Here is a 27,006-nt window from a genome sequence, read left to right on the forward strand (position 1 = left end):
AGTTAATTACGTATAGTTTCCTACAATCGTATGAAAGTTTAAAATGTGCTTCACTTGTGCTATATATACGGATTTGTCGTTCTTAATTACTGATGAAATTCCGACGGTGTTACTCAATTACTTCAAAAGAGAATATCCAAGCGGGTTACAGAAATGGTTCGCGAATTGTAAATTGTTAATGTGTTAACTCAAGAAGTAGGGAGAAACACTCGACTACGTCTCGTGCTTCCCCCTACACTTCTTTCGTGCTCTAGCCGCTTCCTAAGTGCTTTACAACAGAACAGAGCACAGTCAAGTTAATTATTCGAGCGATGAGGGTATTTAGACGATGAATGCCAGAGTCAATGTTTAACCGAAACGTGATCAGTTGAATTAAAAACTGAAGCTAGTATCAAACAACGATTGGTAATCAAAAAAAGTTTGAAATTTTTTTCTGGGTCTTATCGTAAGAGAAAACCCAGACAAGACACGACTTACCTCCTCTTCTTTCGCGGATCCCTTGTAGTTCGCTTCTCTTTGTTGATGGTCTCTTTTCAGTCTGTTTTCAGGAGCGACTTTGTATTTCCTTATCCCGTTGCTCTTCGCCAGATACTCGCCTTTTTACTTATGCCCTTTATTGTTCTCTTTCGCGTTCCTTTCGCCGTATTCTGCCTATCTGGGCGTCCTATCAAACTTTCTTACGCGATTTTCTGGACTCGCTTTACGCCGTTTACTTGTTGCTTCTTTTGGTCGCTTTGTCTCTTTATATCCAGCCTATTTTAGCTCGTTAATGACTTTTCTTGCAGCCGCCAAAATCCAGGAAGCAAAAGCCATTTTTCCTTTGAACAGTTTCTTTGAGACAAGGGAGATCACTAATAAACAACGTCATGGCATTCGTGGAGATGTATCCTTAGTGATAGGTCCAAATGGTGACATAGGTGGCTCTTATCGATTCTCCGGGCATGCTAAAGAGTAAATAAATAGAGCGAAACATCTTGGCTTAGGTAACGACGAATGTAAAGAGTCATACTAAGAACGGCCGTGTGTGGCATTCACTTATGCTTGTGTGTGTTCAGCGTATTCGAAATGGTCAGTTAGTTTTCCAAACCTTTTAATTTTTTTTTCATGATTTATTGATGAATTCATTTGAAAGCTCGTTGGATATATACATGCATACACAGGCATCTGTACTGGTTAAATTTACATGCAATCTTTATTCTGTTTTCACACACATTTCAAGTAAAACTTTTAAAGTTTCTTAAATGTCTATAACAATATTGAAATCTGCACGAGACTGTTGATGGTGATTATATTCATGAATGGGATGGCTTTGTACCCATCATTGCTATTTCTGCTTAGATGAAGATGAATGTCAGGATCAGAAACACAACAGTGACGCGAATGCAGAGTGTAACATTACTTTTGGCTAATATAACTGCACTTGCCTCAATGGGTACTCAGGAGACGGTGTGAGCTGTCTGGGTACGTACTGCTCGTTGAAATGTGTATTATCACATGAATATAACGCTACACAACCGTGCGTCTCGTGTTTTGGGTCATAGTGGATTTTCTCTCCACGTGGAAAACGAGAGAGATGTTATTTATTTACACGGTGACTAAGGCTGCTTTCGTAAATGTTTTACGTTGCCTTCTCCACAATTCATGGGTCATTACAACAAGGAGCACCAGGGAAAATTTCGCTTGTTTGAAGTTTGATAACTGAAGTGTTTTTGCCATGAAGCGGGTACATTTTACCTTAACCACCAGTGTTTTATATTTTCTTCTTTCGTTTAGATATCGACGAATGTACTACAAATGTGCACAACTGCGACCCATTGGCTGTTTGTAAGAACACTGTTGGATGTTTTCACTGCACATGTATGTCAGGGTATGAAGGAGATGGTACAACTTGTGTAGGTGGGAGATGTTTCCCTGTTCAGGTACAATAATCAGGCTTTGCCTCTCGTTCTCTATGGCAATGCACCAATAGGTTTAAGGACGAGAGGTTTTTGTGAGTTAAAAGAAACAGATAAAGAGCTTCGTTGATACAACCTGAAACGATCATGCTCCTCGAAATTATTGCTCCTTCACATGATTCTATAGATATCGACGAATGTGCATTACCAGCTCATAACTGTCCTGGAGTTACTTAATGTTTCGACAATCCAGGATCCTTCAGCTGTGAGAGCCAAGAAAACTACATTGGTGATGGCATATCATGTGAACCCGTTAGTAAGAATTATGTCAAATTTCAGTAAAAGAATATTTGGCTGATAATTTGTTTTTATCATTTTTTTCATTAATTCACTCTCAAGAATTATAGCCGAATGTTATTAGGAATATTCTCCAGAAAATGAGGACACGACTTTGCTAAGCCTTCCAGGTTGGATACCTCTTTCCCTCGATACTTCGTGGCCTGATGCTCTCCAAATTTGCCCTAACCCTTGAGGATATCAGTCAGCAGCAGAACTTCGCAACGACCCTATTCTAGAGTTGTACAACTCCTATGCAGGGGGTGGTTATGCAGCAGTCATGGGATACGATGAAAGCACTGCAAAAGGCGTCCTTAACGAGACTGTTACTAATGGATGGCTTGGTCGCCGAACTCGAGTTGTAATTCTAGAGTTTGCAGTTTTCAATGTCAATACCATCTTGATTAGCGTTGCCACATATTTTTACGCGGCCATATATACTGGTGCAGCCTACACTACAAGGAGAATTGAAACACTGGAGTTGTACAGCACTGAGTCAGGAGCTCTGATGTTTTCCTTAATTGGCCAGTTTCTGTTCATGGCAATGGTCCTCTTTTACTTCATAGTTATGTTAGTTCACCTTTATCAACAACGCTTAGGTTTCTCAAGTCTGTTTGGAACATGGTGGATTTCTTCATGATAACTTTGTCTGTAGCCTCTGTAGCATTTTACATGATCAGAGCTAAAAGCGTTTTGAACACCATCAAATCTATTCAAGCCAATCCATATGAAATCGTGCATTTCCACACAGCCTTGGATTGGCTTAACCTAGAAAATGCGTGTATTGCTGTTGCTGTTTTCATGGTGACAGTCAAGCTTCTGAATCTAATTCGTTTTAACCCACTCGTAATATACTTGTTTTCGTCTTTTCGGCAATCTATAGGCTATCAACTCTCGTATATGCTCTTTTTTATGATCGTGTTTAATGCATTTGTTATAACAGGTATGATATTTTTCGGTGGTGTGGTATTAGAGTATTCTAGTTACCTCAATACAGCCATGTTGCAATTTGAATTCCTGTTAGGAAAAGCAATCCCAATGGACGCTCTTAGAAGGGACAAACCCTTCGTTGGTCCGTGGTTTTCGTTTTTGTTTTGTATATTCACAAATATATTTCCTATGAATATTCTTCTTTCTATCCTCAACGAATCATACGGTGACGCAAAATCAAACACAGAGGAAAATGCAAAAGAGCTTGAAATGGCACGTTTTATTGAGGAGCGTTTAATGGAGAATTTCCACGATGGAAGTAATCGGACTGAGTTTAAGTTGTTTTCCGATGAGACAATATTCGTCTACATGTGCCTTTCTGAAGCAGAGCCATTCTGTTTAAATTCTGAATGTATTATGCAATGTACAGAGGAACGAATGCTAAAAATGGAAAAAAGACTTATTGTTCTCACACGGCGAACAGAATACATGGAGGCTGATTATTTGAAGGAGGAAAATGACTTTACTGAACTCTTGTTATAAATGATAAATCCTACGGTGCGTGATTCGGGAAAGAAATCAAAAAATCATCCCTAAGTTTGCTTATTTCTCTTTGCTGAAACTCTTTTTGGCTTTTCTTGGAACCGTAGATATTATTAACTAATTTTTTTTGGTGATTAAATCTTAGAAGTAAGGCTTGAGGGAAAATATCCAACACAGAAATTACCAAATGAAATATACGACGTTTTGTCATCGTCGGATGCCATTGTAGCTTAGGTTTTGCATCATAAAAGAATCTACATTTAAGCACATAAGGTGGCAAAATACTTTAGTTTCTGCTAATTTGACGCTGATTGTAGATACGTTAAGACAGCCCCATGATATTTTGTATAAAGAAATTACATTTAAGCATATCTTTGGCTTATTCGAAGATGAACCAAAAGCGAACACCTGTATTGTATATTAAAAAGCTATGCTTAATTTAAACGGTAACGTCAGTGATCGATCTAGTCCTTAAGGGTATTGAGGAGATTATGAGGTATCACCATTGCAAGATAAAAATGTAAATTTATATCCTAAGTTAATTTAAAGCGAACATACACTTTGTTACTATGGCTTCAAAGTTCAAATTATTTCTCTAATAGGTCCTCAAAACCCTTAGCATATTTTGCGGTTTTTCCCTTGATTTATTAGTGACGTTTTAGAGCTAAGGATCATGTGGAATTGTCTAGCAGCACGGTTATATCGTTACAGAATAAAAGTTACATAATGTCTGTAACACTCCTGGATTAAATGGGCTCCCATTGAACACGGTATATTGAGACTGCATAAAATTTGTTATTCAAACAAAAGCAGCGTCTGCAGGCTTATTTTTCTCTAGAAAATTAGAAACCCAAGATGTTCTCACGTATGAGAGAATTGCGTATTAAATTTTTATAATTAATATTCATGAAATCAGCCATATCCACAGAATCAGTCAGACTCTTCTTTGAAAGATTGAGAGTCAGTCTTAATGTTCTGTAAATGACCAACCTGATAAAATAAAAAATTGATGTCGAAAATATTTCACATATTTACACAGTTAAATGCACGTCGTAACCAGTGGATGTAAAAATTGATGTTCTTCTCAAACTTTCTTTATGTCATCTTCATGTAAGGCTATCTAATGCTTTATTTTCTGCAAGGTTGGCGAGTGCGTATACTGATACGTTTTAATGTAAGAAGTCTTAGAAAGCGACGCAGTTTGGGTTTTTCAATGACGTTGACTCGAAGTGTAGAGTAAAAAAAATAGTGCGGATTGGCTTTTGTGCATCTTCTGATTGGGTCCCCTGTAATAACCAAGAACATGACAGTTTATCAGAGTCAATCAAGCGCTGCAGCAATTTAGACTCACTCATACACAAAGTTATTTTTTAGATCAAAATAAAAGATTGTTATTTTGAAAGATATCCTGTTTTGGCATATGTACGTTAAACCTAAAATAGAAATTTATCTGAGTTCGTTTCATTCCCTGGGAACGAATTTCTTACAGAAGACAGTATCTATTGAAAACTGTCTTAATGAACCCCCGCCTTTATCATAGTCGGAATATTCAAAACAACTGTGTCTAAGAAAGCCTCTCTATTCATAATTTAATAACCTTTGCAGTAACCATGTAGTGATAGCCTAGGTAGTCTAGCAAAATAATATTACTGTTGGGGTTCTCGTTCATATTCACAAACGCACAAAATGATTACAATACGTACATTGTGAGAAAAATCAATAGTCAAGCTAACAGTTCCAAAACAAGAAATCCATCAAAAAAATTAAATAAATAAAAGCATGTGGAATCGATGCATAGCCGTACGATACCTAAGCACTCTAATGTGTGCGATCATGTTCATCAACATCCTGTACCAGGCTATCCGTCAATCAGCACAATCAAAAGGTGCCTTGTCTAGAAGGTCGCTAAGCGTCGCTCACCTCTTATTTCACTTGTTTTCCATTACCGATGGCTTTAAACAGGCTACTTTCACCAATTAAAAAAGTTAAAGCTCCACGAGGAGGTCAAGAAAGATATGTATTAAGAAATTATTCTGCTTTAGAACAACAAATGGGACAAAAGAAAAAAAAAATTTCCAGTTACCTTCAATCTAAAAAATTATGCGTAGTTCCATTTGTTTATGTCACCACCAATTTCCACCAAAATGATAATTAGGAGGATTATGTACTGGAACTATGATTACGTAACATGCTTTTTCTCACTTTGGAATAAAGAAGAGACAAGATGAATGCTCAAAGGCTCTTTCATTTATCAAAGGTGAGCAGGCTGACATTTGAATGTTTTCGTTTTATAATTGTTATACTAAGAGATAACCTATTTTAATTCATACGAGACTTCATTGTTAGCATCAGAAACATTTCAAAGGAAAGGTATGAAGCTACAACTGTTCAGCGCTCAGAAAAAAAATCCAACAGGCCGTGATTCAGGGTCTAAATGAAGATTTAATCGTACTGACAAGCGCGTTTGAATGGAGTTTAGTTAGTAAAATGGAGCTAGCTGCCTCCAAGACAGTATCAGGAACTAATGTCCTGTTATTGGATTATAAACACTTTGATTAAGAAGTTTACAGCCATAACACTAGATAATCGTGAATTATCTCGTTTTGGCGTTTTAATTTACTTTGAGGAACAATAGCAGTTTGACACCTTTTAAGTGTCAAACTGGAGCCGCAGTGCACAAAAACACAGCGTGACATAGTCCCTTCATTAGAGGCTATTCAGGCAGAGGCTCGCCAAAATATCAATTTGTGCACAACAATCGAAATGTGAAGATGTAGAACGGCGAAAACTATAATGACCATGTACGAGGAAAAATTGGTTAAGAATAAAAGAGCATAAGCAAGAACACAACTGGAGAGCATTTTGTTTCAAGAATTAAAAGCCACATCTAAATAATTCCTTTAAGAAAGGGAGACTCTGTTGATTGAAAAATGTCAACACTAGCTGCTAATTAACCCCTGCTATCGCTATTGTCAGTCTAGATCCAAAATAAAATGTGTCTCCAAGAAGGAGTATATATTTATGTGTTATGTTTAGCAAAATCCCCAATGCAATATTTTATTTAAACTGGAAGCTCTTGTTTACACCTAAAATTTCGCAATCTTAATATGTATTTGTCTAATATTCCCGAAAAATAGATAATACTCTTTTTATTCTTCGGGAATGATTCATTTTTCGAACTTAGGCGTGATTAAAAATTTACGCATTTTTACCACTTCAATTACTAATTTTTCAAGAACATACCTTTTCGCGGCCATTGCGAAATTGATTTTAACGCTGATTGATTGTTTTTTTTTCTAAAATGCAATCTCAGCGGGGAAATGAAACCTGTTTGTAAAAATTAAGATCAGGAGAGTTACGTAAGCGATATCAACAGAACAAAAATGCTCTTGCTCAGTTTCGGATGAAATAGCGACGAAATGAGGTTTCAAAGGCCTTTAATTTTTCTACAGGTGAACCTGCCGACCTTTAAATATGCCTTCTATGTACTTCTGCTGTACTGAGAGATAAAACTATTTTTTAGCCTTCAAAAAACATATATCTGTTCGACTTATAGGTTCAAGTCTTAATCGTGGTAATTATCAGAGGCTTAGCGAGTGGAGGTATGTTTAACTCGTGGGATTTTGTATGCAAAGAAACTTTGATGTCTCAATGAAGAAGGCAGTTTATAGGGTGTTATCGAGGCCAAGATACCTGGCTAAAATATGTATAAACCTCGCGTAGAGCTTGTTACGCAAGCTCTTAAGGCCATGGAAAGGTAATTTTCTTGTCTGGTATCAAAAGCTTTTCAGGAGATATTATTATGTAATGAAACAGTAGAATCGTAAGCGTTTGCCGTTTCATCTTGATAACGAACAAAAAATATAATTTTATTCAGCTGTGCCATTCTGTTTTACTTAAACGCAATTATTTCATCTGCCAATTAATCCATACATCGTCGAGTCTCAGGCACTCGAGTTAGAAATGTCTAGAGTCAGAAATGCCAGGACTCAGAAATCTTCCCCATTTCCTTTAAATTGTTCTCGAAATCACATTATGAATCTTGCAAAAACTTTGAAATGGTTATAAATTCACGCTATGAATCTTGCAATAACTTCGAAATAGTTATAAATTCACATTATTAATAATTGCAATAACTTTGAAATTGGTATGAGTTTTGCCGTGAAAGGCAGAACGTGTGACTTAAAGACATGTTTATCGACCAGTGAGAGCGCGAAAGCGATATCGAATATTTTTCAAAGAAATCAATTTAATTTCTCTATCCTTTACTGCTGTTTTTTCTCTTATTCAGCAATTTCTTCTCTTTTTCACCCTATTGAACGTTTAAGGGTATCATTAGAAATTCTCGACAAAACAGAATATCCCTCGGTCAAAGAATTCATTTTGAGATGCTCAGCCTAAACGTAAATTGGTATTTTTTGTTTTTGTCGCGATTTTTTCCCAATAGGTTTGAGGGAATCAATTGCAAAGAAAACATAAGCGCCAAAATAGGTTACTTTTCCGAGAAAATAACAAGATGTGAAATGGGGAATATAGATAGCAGCCCACCTGGCCTCTTTATGATTCCGTGCACCATATTAACCTATTGGCAAGCATGGAAATAATGTCTTCATGCGAGAAATGAATTAATGGCCTTAAAATAGATTTCTCACAGTTTTTGTATTTTAATTTCTTAATTTTTATAAGCGAGTGAATTCTGTGCTACGACATGTCGTGCATATTATGTTTAGAATAAACTGTGATATGGAAGGCAAAAATTTACCGAAATATGCAAATTTTTGGAACGCAGAAGCCTTTGATGACTGCTTCAGTAAAGCTGTTGGAGTTTCCAATTCAAGCATCATCCTTGACAGCTTCATGAGGGCAAAAAGTCATGATTCAAGCCACGGTTACAAAGCCCTACCATCACATGGACGTCTGAACGATACCAGAGGCGATGGATGGTGCGCCCAAAAAAATAATAAAAAACAGTGGCTTCAAGTTGATCTCGGGAAAATTATTGAAGTGTGCGCTGTTGCAACCCAAGGAGACATCAATGGCAATGAATGGGTGATAGAATTTAAACTAGCGTACTCTAAATCTTTTGACGGCCGTTGGCAAATATATAAGGATGCTAAAGACTTGGAAGTGGTATGATTTGCCCCAAAATGTTATTTTGTTTTAATACCGGAAAATTTATCATTTCATGATGGTGTACAATAAGATCTTCAAGTACACAGGTTGAACCCAGGATTACCTCTAGATGAATATGAAAGCGATCTTCGTAGCAAAGAACGCTACTTAAGCCGTAGTAAAAATAAGGCCCGAAAAATAAAATTCAGGACTATACGGGATGACCTTTGCGATACCGATGCAGTGCGTTACCGACTGAGCAAACAACCGGGTTAGACACGAACCGACATAATGACCAGCTCCCAGTCGGCTTGTTGTCAGACAGCCTTGTGTCTCTATGATCTAAATGGCTTCACAGTCAGAGCATTTGATATTTTAACCCGCTCCTTGTCTACGATTTAGTTCGTCTTTCTCTTCAATTTCGACAGTAAATTACGTCGCCTATCATCGGTCTGTAGGTGACGGAAATTGCTTTTTTGTAGGATTTACGAGAGTAGCAGACCTTTTTTATTGTTCGGTTTATGTGCTGAGCTCATAGGAATGGCGTTGCCGTTCGTCGTTATACAAGCAGATAGGCGGAGGGGTGTTTCATCGAAAGAAGTGGTTTTAATAGTTTTTTCTTGGATTGAGGAGGTTTTTGTTTTCTTCTGATAAACTGTCTAGTGTGTTGCTTACTATTACACGTTAGAATCCTAATAGTGGGAAATTTGTGAGATGTCGGTTCCTCGTTCAGTTAGAGCGATAAATGTATTGCCAAAGTAACATAATCAAAACTGCATCGTCTGTCAGAAAGGGTGCGATCATCAATGTACTACCCTTCAACTTCGACAATAACCTGGGAAAAAGGCAGTTCCATAGTTGTCCCTTGTAGCTGACTGAAATTTTTATCTTCATTAAAATATCTTTTTAGGTATAAAGGATTTTCCGAAATATGTCACCTCATCTAATTTTCTCATTTTGCTAGAAATTTCGCAGGCAAGGTGGATCCAACATAATTAACCAACATCCATTGGAAGTTCCAGTTTATGCAAGATACGTTCGTTTTCTTCCAGTTACTTGGAAAGGTCAAATCTGCCTCAGAGTTGAGGTTTACGGATCCGTTAGTAAGTTTGCTATCTATAAACGAGCTTACAATAACGAAAAGGATGGTAAAACTTTTATTTTTCGACCTAATAGTGGCGGCAATCAATTACTCGTAAAATGTACAGAAACTATAAAGCAGCTTACATTTACCCCCAACGTTAAAACGTAAACGAATCAGATCTAATTCATATCGTGTGGTGCCACTGGGGTTTGTGCCAAAAGGCTAAGGTTTCTCTGTTTCTTTTCGTAAATGCTTCAAGAAGTGTTTTAAAAACCCAGTTTTTTTTTTCTGGAGAAGCTGAGTGGGTGATGAGGGTAAAAAGTCAAAATCAATTAAATGACTTTGAGGTGGGGTTGTTCTTGAGGTGGAAATCGAACTTATAACGGAGGTCGTCGAGGAGATTTTTCGATTTTGCTTGTAAATAATTTTATAACTTTCCCGACTTCTCAGTAAGTTCATTGCTGTTTTATTCATTAAACTTCTTTCTCTTAAAACCAAACGCACTATCACACCTACGGGAAAGAGCTTTCCGTATTCCGTGCTTTCTACATAGTTTTCATTGATTCGGTAAAAAGTTGGTGTGCATGATGTCAATATGATGTAATGAAATAGAATAAAACCATGGGGTGTAAGAATATTTGACAAACGAAAAGACTAGAGCTCGCTTTAGATTGACTTGAAGTAGCTATTGCGATAGAATCATGATATTTGTGTTAATACAAAACATTAATGCTACTTAGGGTGTGCAGAAGCTCAAGGAATGGAGAGCAAGACCATCGCCAACAAGCAAATTAGTGCCTCTTCTCAATGGGATCACAATGAAGCTGCTCATAATGGTAGACTTCACTTTAAACAATCAGGTTACAAAGCAGGGGCTTGGGTGGCTCTCACAAATGATGAAAACCAGTGGCTCCAGATAGAGCTGATTAATCCATACGTTAAAATAACAAGGGTTGCAACGCAAGGACGAAACGGCCAAACTACTTTGAGCTGGGTAACCAGCTACAATCTAACTTACAGCAAAGATGGAGTAAAGTTCCACATTTATAGAGAACGGGGACATGTGGAGGCGAAGGTTTGATACTTATGTAAATTAATCTTCATCAATAGTCCATCTCTATTAACTGGGAATATCTAAAAGAATACACTGTAAGAGTCAAAATATGCACTTCGTTAAGCGATCAATTTGAAAGTATAAAATTTAGCTTAAATTAAGAAGAACAACTGAGTTGCTCCATTGAATAAGCACCAAAGTCTGTGCTGATCATTTCCCACAGCTTCCAGCTTTGGGGAATAAATCAGTTAGAGGAGTCTAATTAAAATTACAGCGGAAAAACTAAACTTACAAATAAGATAGTTATATCAAGAAGCGGAGTAGAGAATTTTAACTGACTCGTATCTCCATGATTTAAATCCGTGGATAATCTAACATTACAAGAGATGTTTAGGGCGTGTTTTGACCTTTCAGAAGGTGGCATTAGTCAGTATAACATGTAAAAAGCAGACATTTCTACTCGAGCCTCTACAGGCAGTGAGATTGGTTTGACATTTCTTTAATGATTATCCTTTTCTAGAAACGATAGAGTTAAAATAGGATTTTTCATGCGATTCGTCCCTTTCTTTCATTATATCACGTAACAAATCAAGTGACTTGAATCGGAAGTTCGCTCTCAGCACACTTTCATCTTAACTGTCGTTCGGAATAGAGTCTAAAGAATCTCCAAAAAGTGTTATCTCTCAATTTCATCGGAGAATTAAGTCTTTCGTGTCGTATGGATATTTCCGTCTTTCAAAGACCGAGAGTAGTTGAAGTGATGATAACAAAAAATGTGTTGTTAAATTTAAGAAATTTGTGGTAATCTCTGATAAAGGCTGACATCAAACAACTGCCAAATTTCATGTCGAGCGGATAATGGCACTAACGGCTTTTTGCGGACTATTTTAAAACGGTGGATTTAAATTTGACTTAAATAGTTGAGACAACCCAAGGTCGAAGAATGCAGTGCATGCAACATAGGCAGTAAGTTTACTTTTCTCAGTGTGTTGATTTCATTTTAGAATTTCGTTGGAAACACAGACAAAGACACTGTTGTGTACCATGACCTCTTTCCACCAATTAGAGCAAAATACATCCGTTTCCGACCGACAGCCTGGTATAGGAGGATAACAATGCGAGTAGAGCTGTACGGCTGTTTAGGTGAAGATGAATTTGACTTGTTGTTAATGAGTATTTCTTTGATTAAACCAGTTCTTAATTCACTTATCTTGTGTCCTACAAAATTTTGAAAATTATTGTGTTTAACTCAGTTTTAGCGAGGAAGGCAGTTGATTATATACTCTAAATTAAAACCTTCTGCTTATTATCTGAAAATTTAAAGAATGTCAAGACCCTTTTGGTATGGAAAACGGTGTCATTTCTGACGGACAAATTAGTGCCTCTTCAGAACTGAAAGCAGCTCATGCGGCGAATAAGGCCAGACTGAAAGCTTCAGAGGGAACTTGGCTGCCTCTCGTGAACAATGCCGACCAATGGCTTCAGATTGATTTGCTAAAAAACGATATCATCGTAACGAGAATCGCCACACAAGGACTGAATGATCCCAAGAAGAAAAAATGGGTTACTAGCTACAATCTACAATATAGTAACGATGAAATTAACTTCCACTATTACATGGAACAGGCAGTAAAAAAGGTATATTAGAGTACTACAGGGTAAGTTAGTATCATCAACTAAGCTTACAACGTAAATTGGCCGCCGTAAAGAGATTCAAACCTGACGTTTCGAGCGTTAGCCCTTAGTCAGAGCAAAGGACTACCGTTCATTTCGCTCCGACGAAATTACCATGTTAAACCATCCCACCGACGCAGCATCACAGTTTCCTTATATTAGAGTACTGACCAGGCTTCTTTTTCCATAAAAGAAGACTGTATTGCAAAACGAACATGTAGAGTGCATCATAGATATCATGAATTTGGCTGTTTTTCTCTTCTTTTATTTTTTCACGCATGTTATAGAACATCCGTATAAGTATTCTTAAAAACATTTTGTAGTGGCCGGGGAGCGCGGCCAACTAGGTATGTCATCAGAAGAAGAAAAATTAAATTCAAAATCTCCACCTTTCAAGACGAACATCATGCATGAAAATTTTATACTTTTCCCACCTCGACGATTTTACTTTTTAAACGGCCGTCCCAGGCTGACCTACAACTACTAACTTCTCTTTAGTTGTTTTTCACTTTAAATTCTGATTTACAATTTTTAAAAAGTCAGTGAGATTTAATTACCATAACTTTATCGATCGAAGAAGTCAGCAGATTCTAATTTTTTTTTTATTTTGATAATTAAGGTTTTTGATGGAAATATTAACAGGAATTCAATAGTTTACCACGACTTAAATCCCTCCATCGTGGGACGTTACGTCCGATTTCGTCCAATTGACTGGAACGGGGAAATTGCCATGAGGGTGGAGCTGTTCGGTTGTTCAGGTAATTTTAATGGTAGGACATAAGCTTTCTTGTCAAGTCGTCACCAAGCCGCATCTCGTATGAAGCACACCCAAAATTGACGTTAAAGCCTCATACGCAGTTCTAATCTCCCATTCTCCGACATTCCCCGATGGAAACTGTCCTCGCAACATCCAAAGGCAGGATGATAAGTTCAAGACAAGGATTCATAGGTTCTCCTTCCCGCGGGCCAAAGCACCATCAGCTCCGACTAAGTAACAACTATTATCAAACAACATGCTGGGGAAAGCGAGATAGCTCTTGTTGTGCTAGCCACTTGGCTCATGAACCTTTCGGTCACATCGTGTACGCTTTTCTGCCTTTATAGAAAAATTTTCCCGAAAAAAAAGGAGCCTTATACCAATAGAAAACATATGTGATACAATCAATGCGCGAATTTGTCCAACAGCTTACTAGTCCTGTCAGGAAACACACGCATACGCTCACTGAAATGTACGAAGAATTACGATCTCCATACTCTCAAGGACGGACATATGGTAGGACGTACGACTCGGCAGACTGACAGAAAAAAAACTAAAGTAGGATAGGATAGATAGGGCAGAAGCACACAGGAACTTACATCATCTAATATGATTTTTGCAGATTTGGATGAATGTCAAGAGCAGAAACACAATTGCCACCGCATGGCGCATTGTAACAATACTGTGGGCTCGTTCAATTGCACTTGTCTTCAAGGATTTACAGGAGACGGTGTCAGCTGTTTTGGTATGATATATGACCGACTCCACGTGCTCAAATATGTCTCAGCTGAACCGAGAATACCCGGTTATAAAGACAAGTGATTTTCCGCAAACTTCCAACTAAATGTATAATTTAAGACAGTATTGCATCATTTTGTTGTTTAGAATGCATAAACGTCTTTTTCCTACTTGACAAAGAGCTGTGGACGAGGAAGTTTTGTCTCGAGAAAAGAAAACTATTTGAAAGATCATCAAGTCAATATCTCCTAATAAGCTACGAAATATGCTCGCAGATATTTCCTTGAACAGTATGTGTGTTCCGAAGCTCCAAGTTTCCATCGTGCCCGCTCTCGAAAACTGGTACCTTTTGAACAGACAATTATTTGAGGATTTTAGATATGAATAAGTCTTCAAAGATACATATGTAGCTCAGCAAAATCTTTTCCTTACATGTATGCCCATATTTCCTGTGACATAAATGCATACCTTGGTATCTACCCATTTTCTCAAATAAAGTGAATTATAGATCACTTTGAACCACGATAACCGTTTAAAACTTGCAGAACAACGTTTAACCCTAGATTTACATACTAAACATATTTTCCAACTCCGACGAGATCGTTTCATCAAAAATCATTTCTTCTTATTTAAAAAGATAATGCATGCCAGTGAAAAAGAATTGGTACCAAGAATTCCTTGTTGGATAATCAAAAGACTCATTATTTTGCGAGTTTTGCTGATGTTTCTAAGTTTTGAAAATTATCTAGGAAATTGAAAAGTTCACTAATCATCACTGAAAAACGTGTACATATGCCTCAAAAAGTACGTGCATTTAAGATTTGGATGTCTCGTCATGTTTTCTGTATCAATCTTGCCTCCTCGTTTCAATATTAAGTCAATGTTCTCTTTAAGGTTACAAACGAGGGCCATTTTCCAAATTGGATCACAACTTCTCGTTTCACTTCATCTAATGCAAGCTGTTATTTATTTTCATAATGACCTTTAAATCCATAGACATAAACGAGTGCAAGGAAGAACTGGATGACTGCGCCCCTGAGGCAAAGTGCTCTAATAGATATGGATCATTCGTATGTACATGTTTACCTGGATACTCTGGAGATGGACGATTTTGCAATGGCACGTATAACAAGCTCAAATCTTTGGTTCACCGTTACGAACTCTGCGGCTAACGTTCTGAATGAATTATTAGCTAGACGTTTCCTTAAACTTTGACATCACGTCGATGAAATTGTTAAAAACAGACTTTAGATGCTCATGCGACTGGAAATGTTGATACGAATTAAAAAATTAACAATGATTAAAAGAAAACAATGATAAAATTGATAATAATAACAATATTATTGACAGAATACCTGTCAGTACAATATGGACATTTTCAAAATGTAATCTTACAGCTTTTGATATCTGTGAAACAGATCGATTTCATGACATTCTTTAGGGAAATTGAAGAATCATTTATAATCATCACTGTCAGTCTGACACCCCAACAGTAGTAACAAAACGTTATCCATGTCCCATTCTTTTGAATGTAAGCCACGAGAAATGACTTTTTTTCTTTGTATGTTTTTTTTTTTTTGAGATCAGATTTGACAGCTATATAGTCTTAAATGCGTATTTCTCTTTTTCATATAGATATTAACGAATGCACCACAAATGTGCACAACTGCGACCCATGGGCAGTCTGTAATAACACAATCGGATCTTTTAATTGCACATGTTTCAAAGGATATGAAGGAAATGGTACAAGTTGTGTTGGTAGGAAATATTCGCAAGATGAATTCTTTCTTGCTGTCTTTTATTTACTGAGGCACTTATCCATGTCACAAGACTTAAACACATTTATGGAATTATGTAGATGTCGATGAATGCGCAACCTCAACTCACAACTGTCATGGAGTTGCTCACTGCTTTAACAATCCGGGGTCCTTCAGCTGCGAGTGCCGCAAAGACTACACTGGAGATGGAATAGCATGTGAGCCAGACGGTAAGATTCAATTCAAGTTTCAGTGAAACAAAACTGGGCTGAAAATGAATCATTTCGTCAAGGTCTATGCATTACTATAATCGAACAAGGTAGTCTGAGTAAAATTATCATGTTTATTTTAAGATTTGATGGAAAGTGAACAAAGCCTTGGAATACTTCATAACAGAAACCCCAATGTAAAACAACAGAAAATAATTCAGTTTGTTGTTGATAGCATGTTACAGAAAGCTTGTTTCTTTGAGGTTGAAAGCTAGAGAAGATGTTTTTCCTATATATTCTTAGGAGATTTCTCGGTGACCATCAGAAATATTTCAAAAGACAAGTACCATGCCACACCTGTAAATCGTTCAGTCAAAAGCGTCCAGGAAGCCGTGATACAGGGTCTAAATGAAGACTTCAATGTACTTAAAAGCACTTTTGAATGGAGCGTGGTTAGTGAAATGGACCTAGCTGCTTCCGAGTCAGCATTAGGTACTTTAGTTAGTCAAGGAACAACGGAGTGGACAATAAACAGACGATCCATACCAGCAGGTATCTACCAAGTCAAATTCAATGCCTCAATTACAGTTGGAGATCAAGAATCCCCACGGATGCTCAATGCTTTTGATTATGGCTTCATCGAGGTTATTGCAGCTCCAGTGCGAGCAATCATTGATGGGGGAAGCAGTGTTCGATGGGGATCCAAAAACATTGTGACTGTGGATGGTTCCCTGAGTTACGATGCTGATATTGGTCCTGGAACACAAACTGGGCTCAACTTCACGTGGACCTGTCGGAATAACACTAATGTGAGCAATACCTGTTTCGGTTCATTTCATGGTGAAGGAAACTTAAGCTCCACAGTAGTTAGAATTGATCCCAGTGGACTTGAAATCGATAAGACTTACTTCTTACGACTTACCGTTTCCAAGGATGTGAGAAGTTCATTTGCTGAAATGTCCTTTGCTATAGCTGCTGGAGAGGTACCTCAGGTGACTCTCAGGTAATTTTTTTTTCGAATTATGACAGGCCAATGTTCACACGTGGTGGTGCGTTGGCCTCGTGGTTAGTGCGCTCGACTTCGGATTGAGTGGTTCGGGCTCGAGTCGGCCGGGGTCATTGGTTGTGTTCTTAGGCAAGACACTTTACCCTCACAGTGCTTCTCTTCACCCAGGTATACAAATAGGTACCAAGAAATATGCTTGGGTTAACCCTGCGATGTATTAGCATCCCATCCGGGGGGGGAGTGGTAATACTCCTGGCCGCCTCATGCTAAGGAAACCGGAGTTAAGCCCCGGCCCCATGGGCCACTTGGAGCTGTATAAAAGAGCCTTCTCCTTTTACTTTTAATGTTCACAGGCGGATTCTAAATTGCTTGGGAAAAATATTAGATATTCGAGAGATTCGAGGAAACAGACGCTGGCATTTTTATTGGTATTAAAAAGTACGATTAAAATCTTTTCGCAACTTAAGAATAATTTCAGTTAATTGGACTTAAAAGTTTCATTAGGTATCTGGAGGTTTGGCCAACGTGCAGCATAGCTCTTACAGACCTGCTCCACTAGTGACGGGCGGGTACTGGTTTCAAAGAGTCATATCGCTATGCAACTGAAACACCTTTTCCAAGCGCATAAGGAATATTTTAATTCAGCTATTTACATTAAGTCAATAAATTGCCATTGAGGCTGCAACTGTTTTGACGATTCTCCTCACTGCTTTTTGCTTTTGTGTATGTTTTTGTATGTTTTTTTTTTTTCGTTTTGTTTTTGCTTTTTTTTAGGTAACTTTCTTTTTTCTTAGATGCTTCGTGGATTGCGGCGCAATAGTATCTGCGTCAAACAAGCTCCGGGTGACATCAGATTGTCCTAATTCTCCTTGTAGTGGATCCACTTATGAATGGCGCTTGTCCAAATTAAATGGTTCAAAATGGGTAAACATATCCATTTTACCCAATATGACTTCAACTGCTGTAAATGCTACTAATATGATTATCAAGAAGAATTCATTGCAATCTGAATCAAAATACAATCTAACATTATTTGTAAAATCTCTGGAGGGGACATACGGGTTTTCTACGCTCCTCTTTGAAACTGCAGGGGAGCCGCACAGTGGTTACTGCGCGGCGTCAGTCTCTGAAGGCGTTTCACTGGAGACTGAGTTTACTTTCAAGTGCTTCGATTGGCAGGATGCGAGCTTACCGCTTACTTATGAATTTACCCTTGGAGAGGAGCCTATATCTTATGGCACATCACCCTCGTCTGTATCGACAGTGTTACCGACAGGATTACCGGACAAAGATTTCCTGCAAGAAGTCACTATTGTTATCAAAAATGCAGTTGGGGTAGCTGTTGAACAGAAATTATTTATCAAGGTGCAGTGATTGATATTACAAAGCAGAAAAATTTGGAACTTAACCAAAGATTTTCATGTTTTAAAATTTTGATCTATATAAACGGTATGTTTTTCCTGTACCTACTGACCTCTGAAGTTTTTCCAGCAGAAAACTTCCAAGATCATCTAATATTACGGCACCGTTGCTAGGATCCATTAAAAATGTGTAATGTTGATTTAAATTCATAGGAACTCATACCCCTGGACAAAAATTTTCGATTTTTCTCACAAAAGACTACAATAAAACTTTTCGTCTGCAGGTAAAGCCATCATCAAGCCTTGATTTATGCGTTTCGTCACCCGAGCAAGTTGCAAACAAGTTAAAAAGTTTTGTAGTAGGGGAAGGTAACAAGCTGGATGAATTTCTCAACAAAGGTGAACTTAGCCAAGCTGTTCAACTCGGTATATCTGTCATCAAGTCCGCAAATGAAAAAAGCGAATGTGGAAAAGAACTGGACCCTAAAGACAAAGCTTTGGTACGTGAAAAAAAAAACTGCTTAAGTGTAATCAGCAAGACTTAAAGATTTCTCTTGTAATTTCGTTTTAATTGTCTGTATTACTACACAATTTTATTGCGATTTCTATTTATCTTGAGTGGTAGGTGAACGTTAAATATTTTTGGCACATTTCTTTTTCTTTGTAGATCTTAAGCGCATTGATTACGAAGTTTACAGCCATAACACCAGAGAATCTTGAAATGTCTCGTCTGGTTATGTCCGTGGTGAGCTTAGCTATGGGAGCTGAGGTTGACGTCAACGATAACAGCAACAATGACAACCTGGTGCGCCCTATAAATTTATACGCAAACATATACGACAACTCAATTTTAGCTTGTACATGGTAACGGGAAACGAACTGATCTCTGTTGCTAGTCCATTGAAATAGTATTGAATGAATATCGGAAGGTTACAGCTTTCAAATTTCAAGCAATGACGGAGTTGAAGCTGATGCCTCCCTAATAATAGATAAACTCGATTACTAACTGAGCGATGCTCAGTGCGATCGACAAAAATAGGCTTTTTCTTGCCTTTAAAGGATTCTGATTACAAATAAATGAGAAATTTTGACCTGAAGATAATAAGGAGACAACTAGCGACGTTAAACTTACAGGTAAACTTTATTAAGGAACTTGCGTTTGACTTACGTTATGATCTCAGAAAATGTCTTTCGTTTTATTTTTTTTGAATAATGTGGTCCGTTTTCTTGCTACCAATATCCTAAAGAGCAAAGGGATTCGTTGATATTATACTAATTTTTTTTTTATCAGAAGTTGACGATGCGATTGACCGAGAGTACCTCAAATATGATGATTTCTACCCTTAACGATCCAGAAGAGCCTTTTACATCAGCGTTGGAACTAGTAGCTACAAGTGTTACAGGCTGTCTAACCAATGTTCTGAAGTCTGCTGCAGGCTCGAGTCAAGATAGAGCAGATTTGGCAGCTACCACAACATCTCAAGAGGTAAGGATCGCAAACACAGGTTCCAAAATAAAAAATGTACTCACCCACGTATTCCCTTGCTAGTAGTTTTTTTGACTACAATTTTTCATGACTCATTTTATGGGGCTAAGAGGGAAAATTAAGAGTCTAAGGAAATCTAACAGTCATTATAAAAACACGTTATGGCTTACAATTTTCTTTCCTTCCAGTTTGTGAAAAAGGCCTCCGAAAAGCTGAGCAGCATGAGTGATGCATTTTTTGGTCGTTTGGTGCCATCAGAAGATCTGGTCCTAAAAACTCCGAACATGGCAATATCGTTGAAAAAGGTCACAGCCAATGATGCTAAAGGACTCAGCATGGGAGATGGACCAAGCAAATTCAAACTTCCCAGCAGCCTTGGAAATATAGGTGGTGGAGAGATAAATGCAAAGGTATGATGCCATTCTTATCTTAATTTTCACATTTTAACGAAGATGAAAAAGGACATCAGTAATCGCTGATAGTGAAGTTAGGCTGTCTTTTACGACATTCAAGTGTATGCACTTTATTCTCGTGATAAAATATTAAAGCAATCTACAAGGATATTCTCTGAATTCTGTGGACGTAATTTCATCACTTCAATTGACCGAAAAAGTAACCCAGTAATACTGTGGTTTCATTTCACATACTTTCATACTTATTTCAGATGCAAGCTGTTGATTTTAATCCTTTTACATGGGACAGTAGCAGCAAGAAAATCAAATCAAGCGTCACGAGTCTCGAGCTTAAGAGTAACGGTGCAGAAAAGCTAAATGTGTCAAATCTTGATAATGACATCGAGATCGTCATTCCGATTTCTAATCCACCAAAGAACTCCAGCAACACAACACAACATTATTTCCTCAAGCCTGACCGCATATCCTTCCGAATTTATTACGCAGACCTGGCCGACGTCCCTGTCTCTTTAAGATTGGGTTTGGCCATAACAGGAGTGGAAATTGAAATGCAAATTAAATTTGGACAACGACCAACGATGGTGGACTACGACCACAACTTTACTTTTATGTTTAAGTCTAAATGTGACAATCAAACAGTTGTTAATACAAACTGCTTTACCAAAGATGGGTCTGTTAAAGTGACGCCTTCTAAACCTGGTTTTCTCTACGTGGGCTTGTGGATCAAAGGCTCTAAGAATGAAAGTCAACATTCTAGGCAAAGAAGATCATGTTTCGATCATCGTCGCGAAAGACGGTCATGTGTTGGCGTTAAAGATCCACCACCGAAAGGAGTCCTTAAAACCATGGTTCCGCAATATGACCCAAATACAGACGTTAACTACACTTTAACCATTATCCAGTCAAGCTGTTTGTATTGGTCAGAGGAAACAGAAAAGTGGACTGCGGAAGATTGCAGGGTAAAGTAAATAATGCAAAATTTTTTAACTCCTGATAAACCTAAACATTACGCATGTGAATTCCATCGTGTCTCATTTTTTCCACAATGAGGAAACCTATTAGCTCTGTATTAAAATATATCAACTAGAAACAAGTTTTTGATTCCAAAATTGCGGGTCTTTGTAGTCGAGTAGACGATAGTCCTCGACAGGTGCGACTTCTATCAAAACTTAGCCATATCCGATATCAGTTTCTTTTCTTGCGGACCGAGTTAAGGTTGGTAACGTAAGGGGAAATCGATTCACCAAAACTCTTTTCGTTAAATTTAAATGATATATTCAGGACATTTATATCCACAGGTCAGTCAAGATTCAAACACCACGCATCTAGTATGCCTCTGCAATCATTTGACATCTTTTGGTGGAAACTTCATCCAAGCACCGAATCCAATTGACTTCGACAAAGTTTTTACTGAGTTTTCAAACCTTGCTGAAAGTGGCAATATTTCAGTACTTGTGACAATTGCCTGTTGTTTCCTTCTGTACTTCGTCGTTTTGATCTTTGCAAGAAGGGCCGATAAAGGAGATGAAGACAAAGTATGGTCATGGTTGCTACTACATCTAATTCAATATTTTTATTCCTAAATAGATTGATTTGTTTCATTTTTAGGCTGCTATTGAAATATAAATAAAACCTGCTACGTTCTTACTAGTAGATTTTTAACACCAGAATGTACCCTTCTTTTCAGATTTGCCCTCCTAAATTGATATCAGTTGTTAAGGGAGGAACATATTACTATGATATGGTTATAAGCACTGGTGTGTGGAAACATTCAGCAACAACAGCTAACATAACCATCAGTATCAAGGGCGACAACAGCGAGCAGAGTCAAATTCCATTGCGAGAGAAAGGGGACACGAGCCAGTTTTTCGGACGAGGGAGTATCAATGGCTTTGTTCTGGTGATGGCTGAAACCATTGGCACATTAAAAGAAATTACTTTGGAACACGATAATTTGGGTGATAATCCGTCTTGGTTTGTGGAGACTGTGGTCATTAGAGACCGGCAGACGGAAGAAAGGTGGGTGTTCCCCATTAATAGATGGCTTGCGTTGGAGAAAGGCGACGGTCAAATAGAGGTTACTGTGAACAGTACTACTTACTCTGCCTTCTCGGCTCAGGTTCGTTCGCACTTTCCCCGAAAAATTGCCGACAGTCACCTGTGGATGTCAGTGTTTGGAAAAGCATGTAGCAGCACCTTCACACGTGTGCAAAGAGCTTCATGTTGTCTTTCAGTTCTGTTTAGTGCAATGATAGCTAATGCCATGTTCTATAACATTGGTGGTGAATCCGATGGTGCTATTCAGGTTGGGCCTTTTAAGTTTTCTTGGAAACAGATAGTCATCGGAGTACAAAGTGGCATTATCATTGCACCTATAAACATAATAATTGCTTTCCTGTTTAAGTCTAGTAGACCGAGGAAGAAAAGGAGTGAAAAATACCAAGTGACAGACGAGGCCCAACGACTTTTGGATGAAATAATGGACACTGGTTGTATGCTACCTCATTTCTTTGTCTACGTAGGCTGGTTACTCTGCTTCTGTACGACAATAGCAGCAGCAACGTTTACGCTGTTTTACAGTCTAATGTGGGGAAAGGAAATCTCTGAGCAGTGGCTTGCTTCCATCTTGATCTCCAATGGACAAGATATTTTCGTTGTACAGCCCACGAAGGTAATGATAGCAGTCATCGTTATATCCTTTCTCCTGATCAGAAAGAATAAAATCCAATGTGAAGAAGAAAAAGAGGAAATTGAAATCGATCCACTTGCAATTGACATAGACTTTTTAAGTGATGATCCCAAACAACGATTTAAGAAATGTCAGCGTGAAAAGTTGAGGGAGAGGTCAAAAAAGGAAGCTCAGTTAACAACCATGACAAGAGACATTATCCTTCATCTGATATTTGTGTTTCTTCTGGCCATCGTTTCTTATGGAAACAAGAATGGAAATCGTTTCCTGATGACAACTGAGACGAGAAATCGATTCACCAAATTCAATGTGGTAAGATTCTCGTTTTAAGCTAAAACACACTTTCTAGTTTATAGTTAGAACGCATTTTTGTTGTTATTTCCCTTTTGCAAGACAATCCTAAAATCGTTGAAGAATGAAATGGCTTTTTAAAGAAAAATTAGAACTAGGGTTAACCCTCTAACTCCAATATCAAATTTGTAATATTCCTTACTGTCAACCATACTATTCTTATGATGTTAGTTCAGAGAATTTAGTATTGGATCAGCTAACTATCCTCAAATTGATATTTCTTTATTCGCATCACTTATTTGGTTGATATTTCATTAACATTGTAAGGAGAAATTCACTCGCAATGTTAAAGGGTTAAGGCATTGATCCCTGCGGATGAGCTGCAATCAGTTAAATTGCAGAAAAGAGGCCTGTAAATGCTCAAGTACATCCCAACTGATCTACGAAGCCATATGTTGGAAAAAGGTCAATTATCATTAGTTTTTCACTCCCGGCAAGGAATCTGAACACGTCTGATTTAAGTTACATTTCAATTTAAAAAACCAAGTATTTCAATCAGGGCAAAAAAAAAAAATGTTAGGATCTGCCTTTTGTTTTGTTGGATGAGTGTGTTTATTTGTTATTTTGATAAATATATCAACCTCATCAGATAACAATGTCAACAGCTCTGAGAGTCATACTTTTTATTTTAGGTATCTGATGCACAAAGATTTGAAGCCTGGTTAAGGAACGAATTCCTATCAAACATTTATAATCAGGTGTGGTATAATGGACTTGAGGAAAAAAACGACCTGTACATCGAAAACAAGATGTCCATACTAGTAGGAATGCCTTGGTTGCGACAGCTCAGAACTAGAAAAGGTATACTCAAATGAGATTGATCTATTTCCTTTTTTTAAAGCAAAAAATAAATTTCGAAGAAGGCTCCTGTTGGAAAGTGCATAGAAAAATGAGACTTATAAATTGTAGGAAACATATAGAGAGCCCTATTTCGAAATGATGTGACATACTCACTTCTACTGAGTGTGTTTGCAGCTTAGTAAAGTCAGTTTTCACCTTTGATGATCACACTGTTGCTCACTTCCCGGTGTGCTGAAAATTAATCGAAACAAAATCTTCCTATTCACACGTCTTAGAAATCACTGGAGTTTTTAAATAGGCCATTCATTTTGAGATAGAAATCTTAAAGAATCAGCTTGTTTATTTTATTTTCACCGTAACATCATCAATAGAAACTAAAGGTTTTAAGTTCTGTCTTTGTATTTTTCCTTCAAGGTTCCTGCGAATCCTTTCCTAAAATCGTCTCAACTTGCTATTACGACTACTCCTCAGATAGTGAGGACACTACTTTCCTAAGCCTTCCCGGCTGGAGGCCTCTTCCCTTCAACACATCATGGCCAAATGCTTTAAAAATGTGCCCAAAACCTTGGCGATACCAATCAGCAGCAGAACTTCGCAACCATCCTATCCAGGCGGCATACAATTCATATGAAGGGGGTGGTTATGCAGCTGTTATGGGATATGACGAAACCGCTGCACAAGGTGTCCTCGACGCAACTATTGGCCTTGGTTGGCTTGATCGCCAGACTCGAGTTGTAATTCTAGAGTTTGCCGTTTTCAATATCAATACAAACTTGATTAGCGTTGCCACATACTTCTACGAGGCCATAGCTACTGGTGCAGCCTACACTACAAGAAGAATTGAAACACTGGAGTTGTACAGCACTGAGTCAGGAGCTCTGATGTTTTTCCTAATTGGCCAGTTTCTGTTCATGGCAATGGTCCTCTTTTACTTCATAGTTATGTTAGTTCACCTTTATCAACAACGCCTAGGTTTCTTCAAGTCTGTTTGGAACATGGTGGATTTCTTTATGATTATTTTCTCTGTAGCCTCTGTAGCATTTTATATGATCAGAGCTAAAAGCGTTTTGAACACTATCAAATCTATTCAAGCCAATCCATATGAAATCGTGCATTTCCACACAGCCTTGGATTGGCTTAATCTGGAAAATGCGTCTATTGCTGTGGCTGTTTTCTTGGTGACAGTCAAGCTTCTAAATTTAATCCGTTTTAACCCACACGTAATATACTTGTTTTCGTCTTTTCGGCAATCTATAGGCTATCAACTCTCCTATGTGCTCTTTTTTCTGATCGTGTTTAATGCATTTGTTGTAACAGGCATGCAGTTTTTTGGTGGTGTAGTATTAGAATATTCCAGTTACCTCGATGGAGTCATGTCTCAGTTCGAATTCCTGTTGGGAAAAGCAGTCCCAGTGGACGCTCTTCGAAGGGACAGACCCTTCATTGGGCCGACTTTTGCGTTTTTGTTTTGTATATCCACAAATATATTTCTTATGAATATGCTTGTTTCTGTCCTCAACGAATCATACGGTGACGCAAAATCAAACGCAGAGGAAAATGCAAAAGAGCTTGAAATGGCACGTTTTATTGAGGAGCGTCTAATGAACGTTTTCCACGAGGGAAGTAATCAGACTGAGTTTAAGTTGTTTTGCGATGAGACAATATTCGTCAACATGTGCCTTTCTGAAGCAGAGCCATTCTGTTTGAATTCTGAATGTGTTGTCCAGTGTACAGAGGAACGAATGCTAAATTTGGAAAAAAGACTAATTGTTCTCGCTCGACGAACAGAGTACATGGAAGCTGATTATTTGCGAGAGGAAAATGACTTAACTGACCTGTTGTTATTAATGATAAATCCTTCGGTGTGTGATTCGGAAAAGAAATCAAAAGATCATTTCTAAATGCAGAGATATCTTACTGTATAATTTAGCCTAGTTTTCTTTCATTGAAATTGTTTTTGCTTTTCTTGGAAGCGTAGATATTATTGAATGTTTTTTTAGGTAATTGTATCCAATAAGGCTTGATGGAATATTTCCAGCACAAAAATTAGCAATTGAGTATTGGCTATTGGCTTAAGATGTCTGATACATGACATTTCATATGTCAGGCAGTCAAGAGTACTCCTGCATTTCTTCAACATATTAAAATGGTCTTTGAGGTTCATTGACTCCACACTGTGTTGAAGTAGAGGCCAACGAGGGTAGCAGATATACTGCCTAATATATAAGATAACACAGCCACCAAGTTTTTGCAATGTAAACCGAGCCTCCCCGCTCCAAAGGCATGCTTTTGACACTAAAATTCCCTCCAACCAAGGAGGTTTAGCCCAGTAACTGAGGTGTGCAATGCACTCAGAAGGACTGGGAACTAGTCTGACCATGAGGTTAAAAAACCCGCCATGCTGTTTTGTCGCATTAGAATAAATGTTACTTTTGCTAAATTAAATGAGTTAAATTTATGAAGAATTTTTTTGTTTCGAACTCCAAACTCGTTGGAAAGAACATTCTTTTTAGCAGAGCGAGGTTCTCACCGAGAATTACGAACATGGAACATCTGAAGAAAGAGAAGATGAGATCGAAGTGCTCGTACACAAGGAACCGAGACAAGTTGATGATGGCGATGGAAGGAGGACTATCGTCAAGAACGGAAGTTACGGAAAGTCTAAATGTTTTTTTGCAGACGCGTCATGAAGATGTGCTTCGAGCCTGTGGCAAGATAGAGAAGTTTTACGAGACTAAAAAGGATTCAGGAAACCTCAGTGCGGTTTCGAACGAACTGAAAGCAATCGAAGAAGATTTTACCGAAGTCGA

The 27,006-nt window shown here is 37.9% G+C and overlaps 3 protein-coding genes across 3 annotated transcripts in view; 2 read left to right on the forward strand and 1 right to left on the reverse strand.

Moving 5' to 3' along the window:
* The window catches only part of LOC131787205 (matrilin-4-like), a 402,738-nt gene that overhangs the window by 228,400 nt on the left and 147,332 nt on the right, over window positions 1-27,006 (reverse strand). The window lies entirely within an intron of this gene.
* Window positions 10,661-14,207, forward strand: LOC131799254 (EGF-like repeat and discoidin I-like domain-containing protein 3). Its single transcript, XM_059116963.2, has 5 exons — window positions 10,661-10,975; window positions 11,959-12,097; window positions 12,279-12,592; window positions 13,248-13,386; window positions 14,008-14,207. The coding sequence occupies exons 1-5, from the start codon at window positions 10,661-10,663 to the stop codon at window positions 14,205-14,207; spliced, it is 1,107 nt and encodes a 368-aa protein (XP_058972946.2).
* Window positions 15,101-26,097, forward strand: LOC131799255 (polycystin-1-like protein 2). The gene is made up of 14 exons (XM_066169505.1): window positions 15,101-15,197; window positions 15,759-15,881; window positions 15,982-16,110; window positions 16,393-17,092; window positions 17,890-18,460; window positions 18,741-18,956; window positions 19,124-19,261; window positions 19,748-19,942; window positions 20,131-20,352; window positions 20,607-21,319; window positions 21,659-21,890; window positions 22,043-23,356; window positions 24,028-24,196; window positions 24,611-26,097. Exons 1-14 carry the CDS (start codon window positions 15,101-15,103, stop codon window positions 26,095-26,097), a joined length of 6,306 nt encoding a protein of 2,101 aa, XP_066025602.1.

This window comes from Pocillopora verrucosa, chromosome 7 (genome assembly GCF_036669915.1).
Source record: "Pocillopora verrucosa isolate sample1 chromosome 7, ASM3666991v2, whole genome shotgun sequence".
In the NCBI taxonomy this organism is placed as follows: domain Eukaryota; kingdom Metazoa; phylum Cnidaria; class Anthozoa; order Scleractinia; family Pocilloporidae; genus Pocillopora; species Pocillopora verrucosa.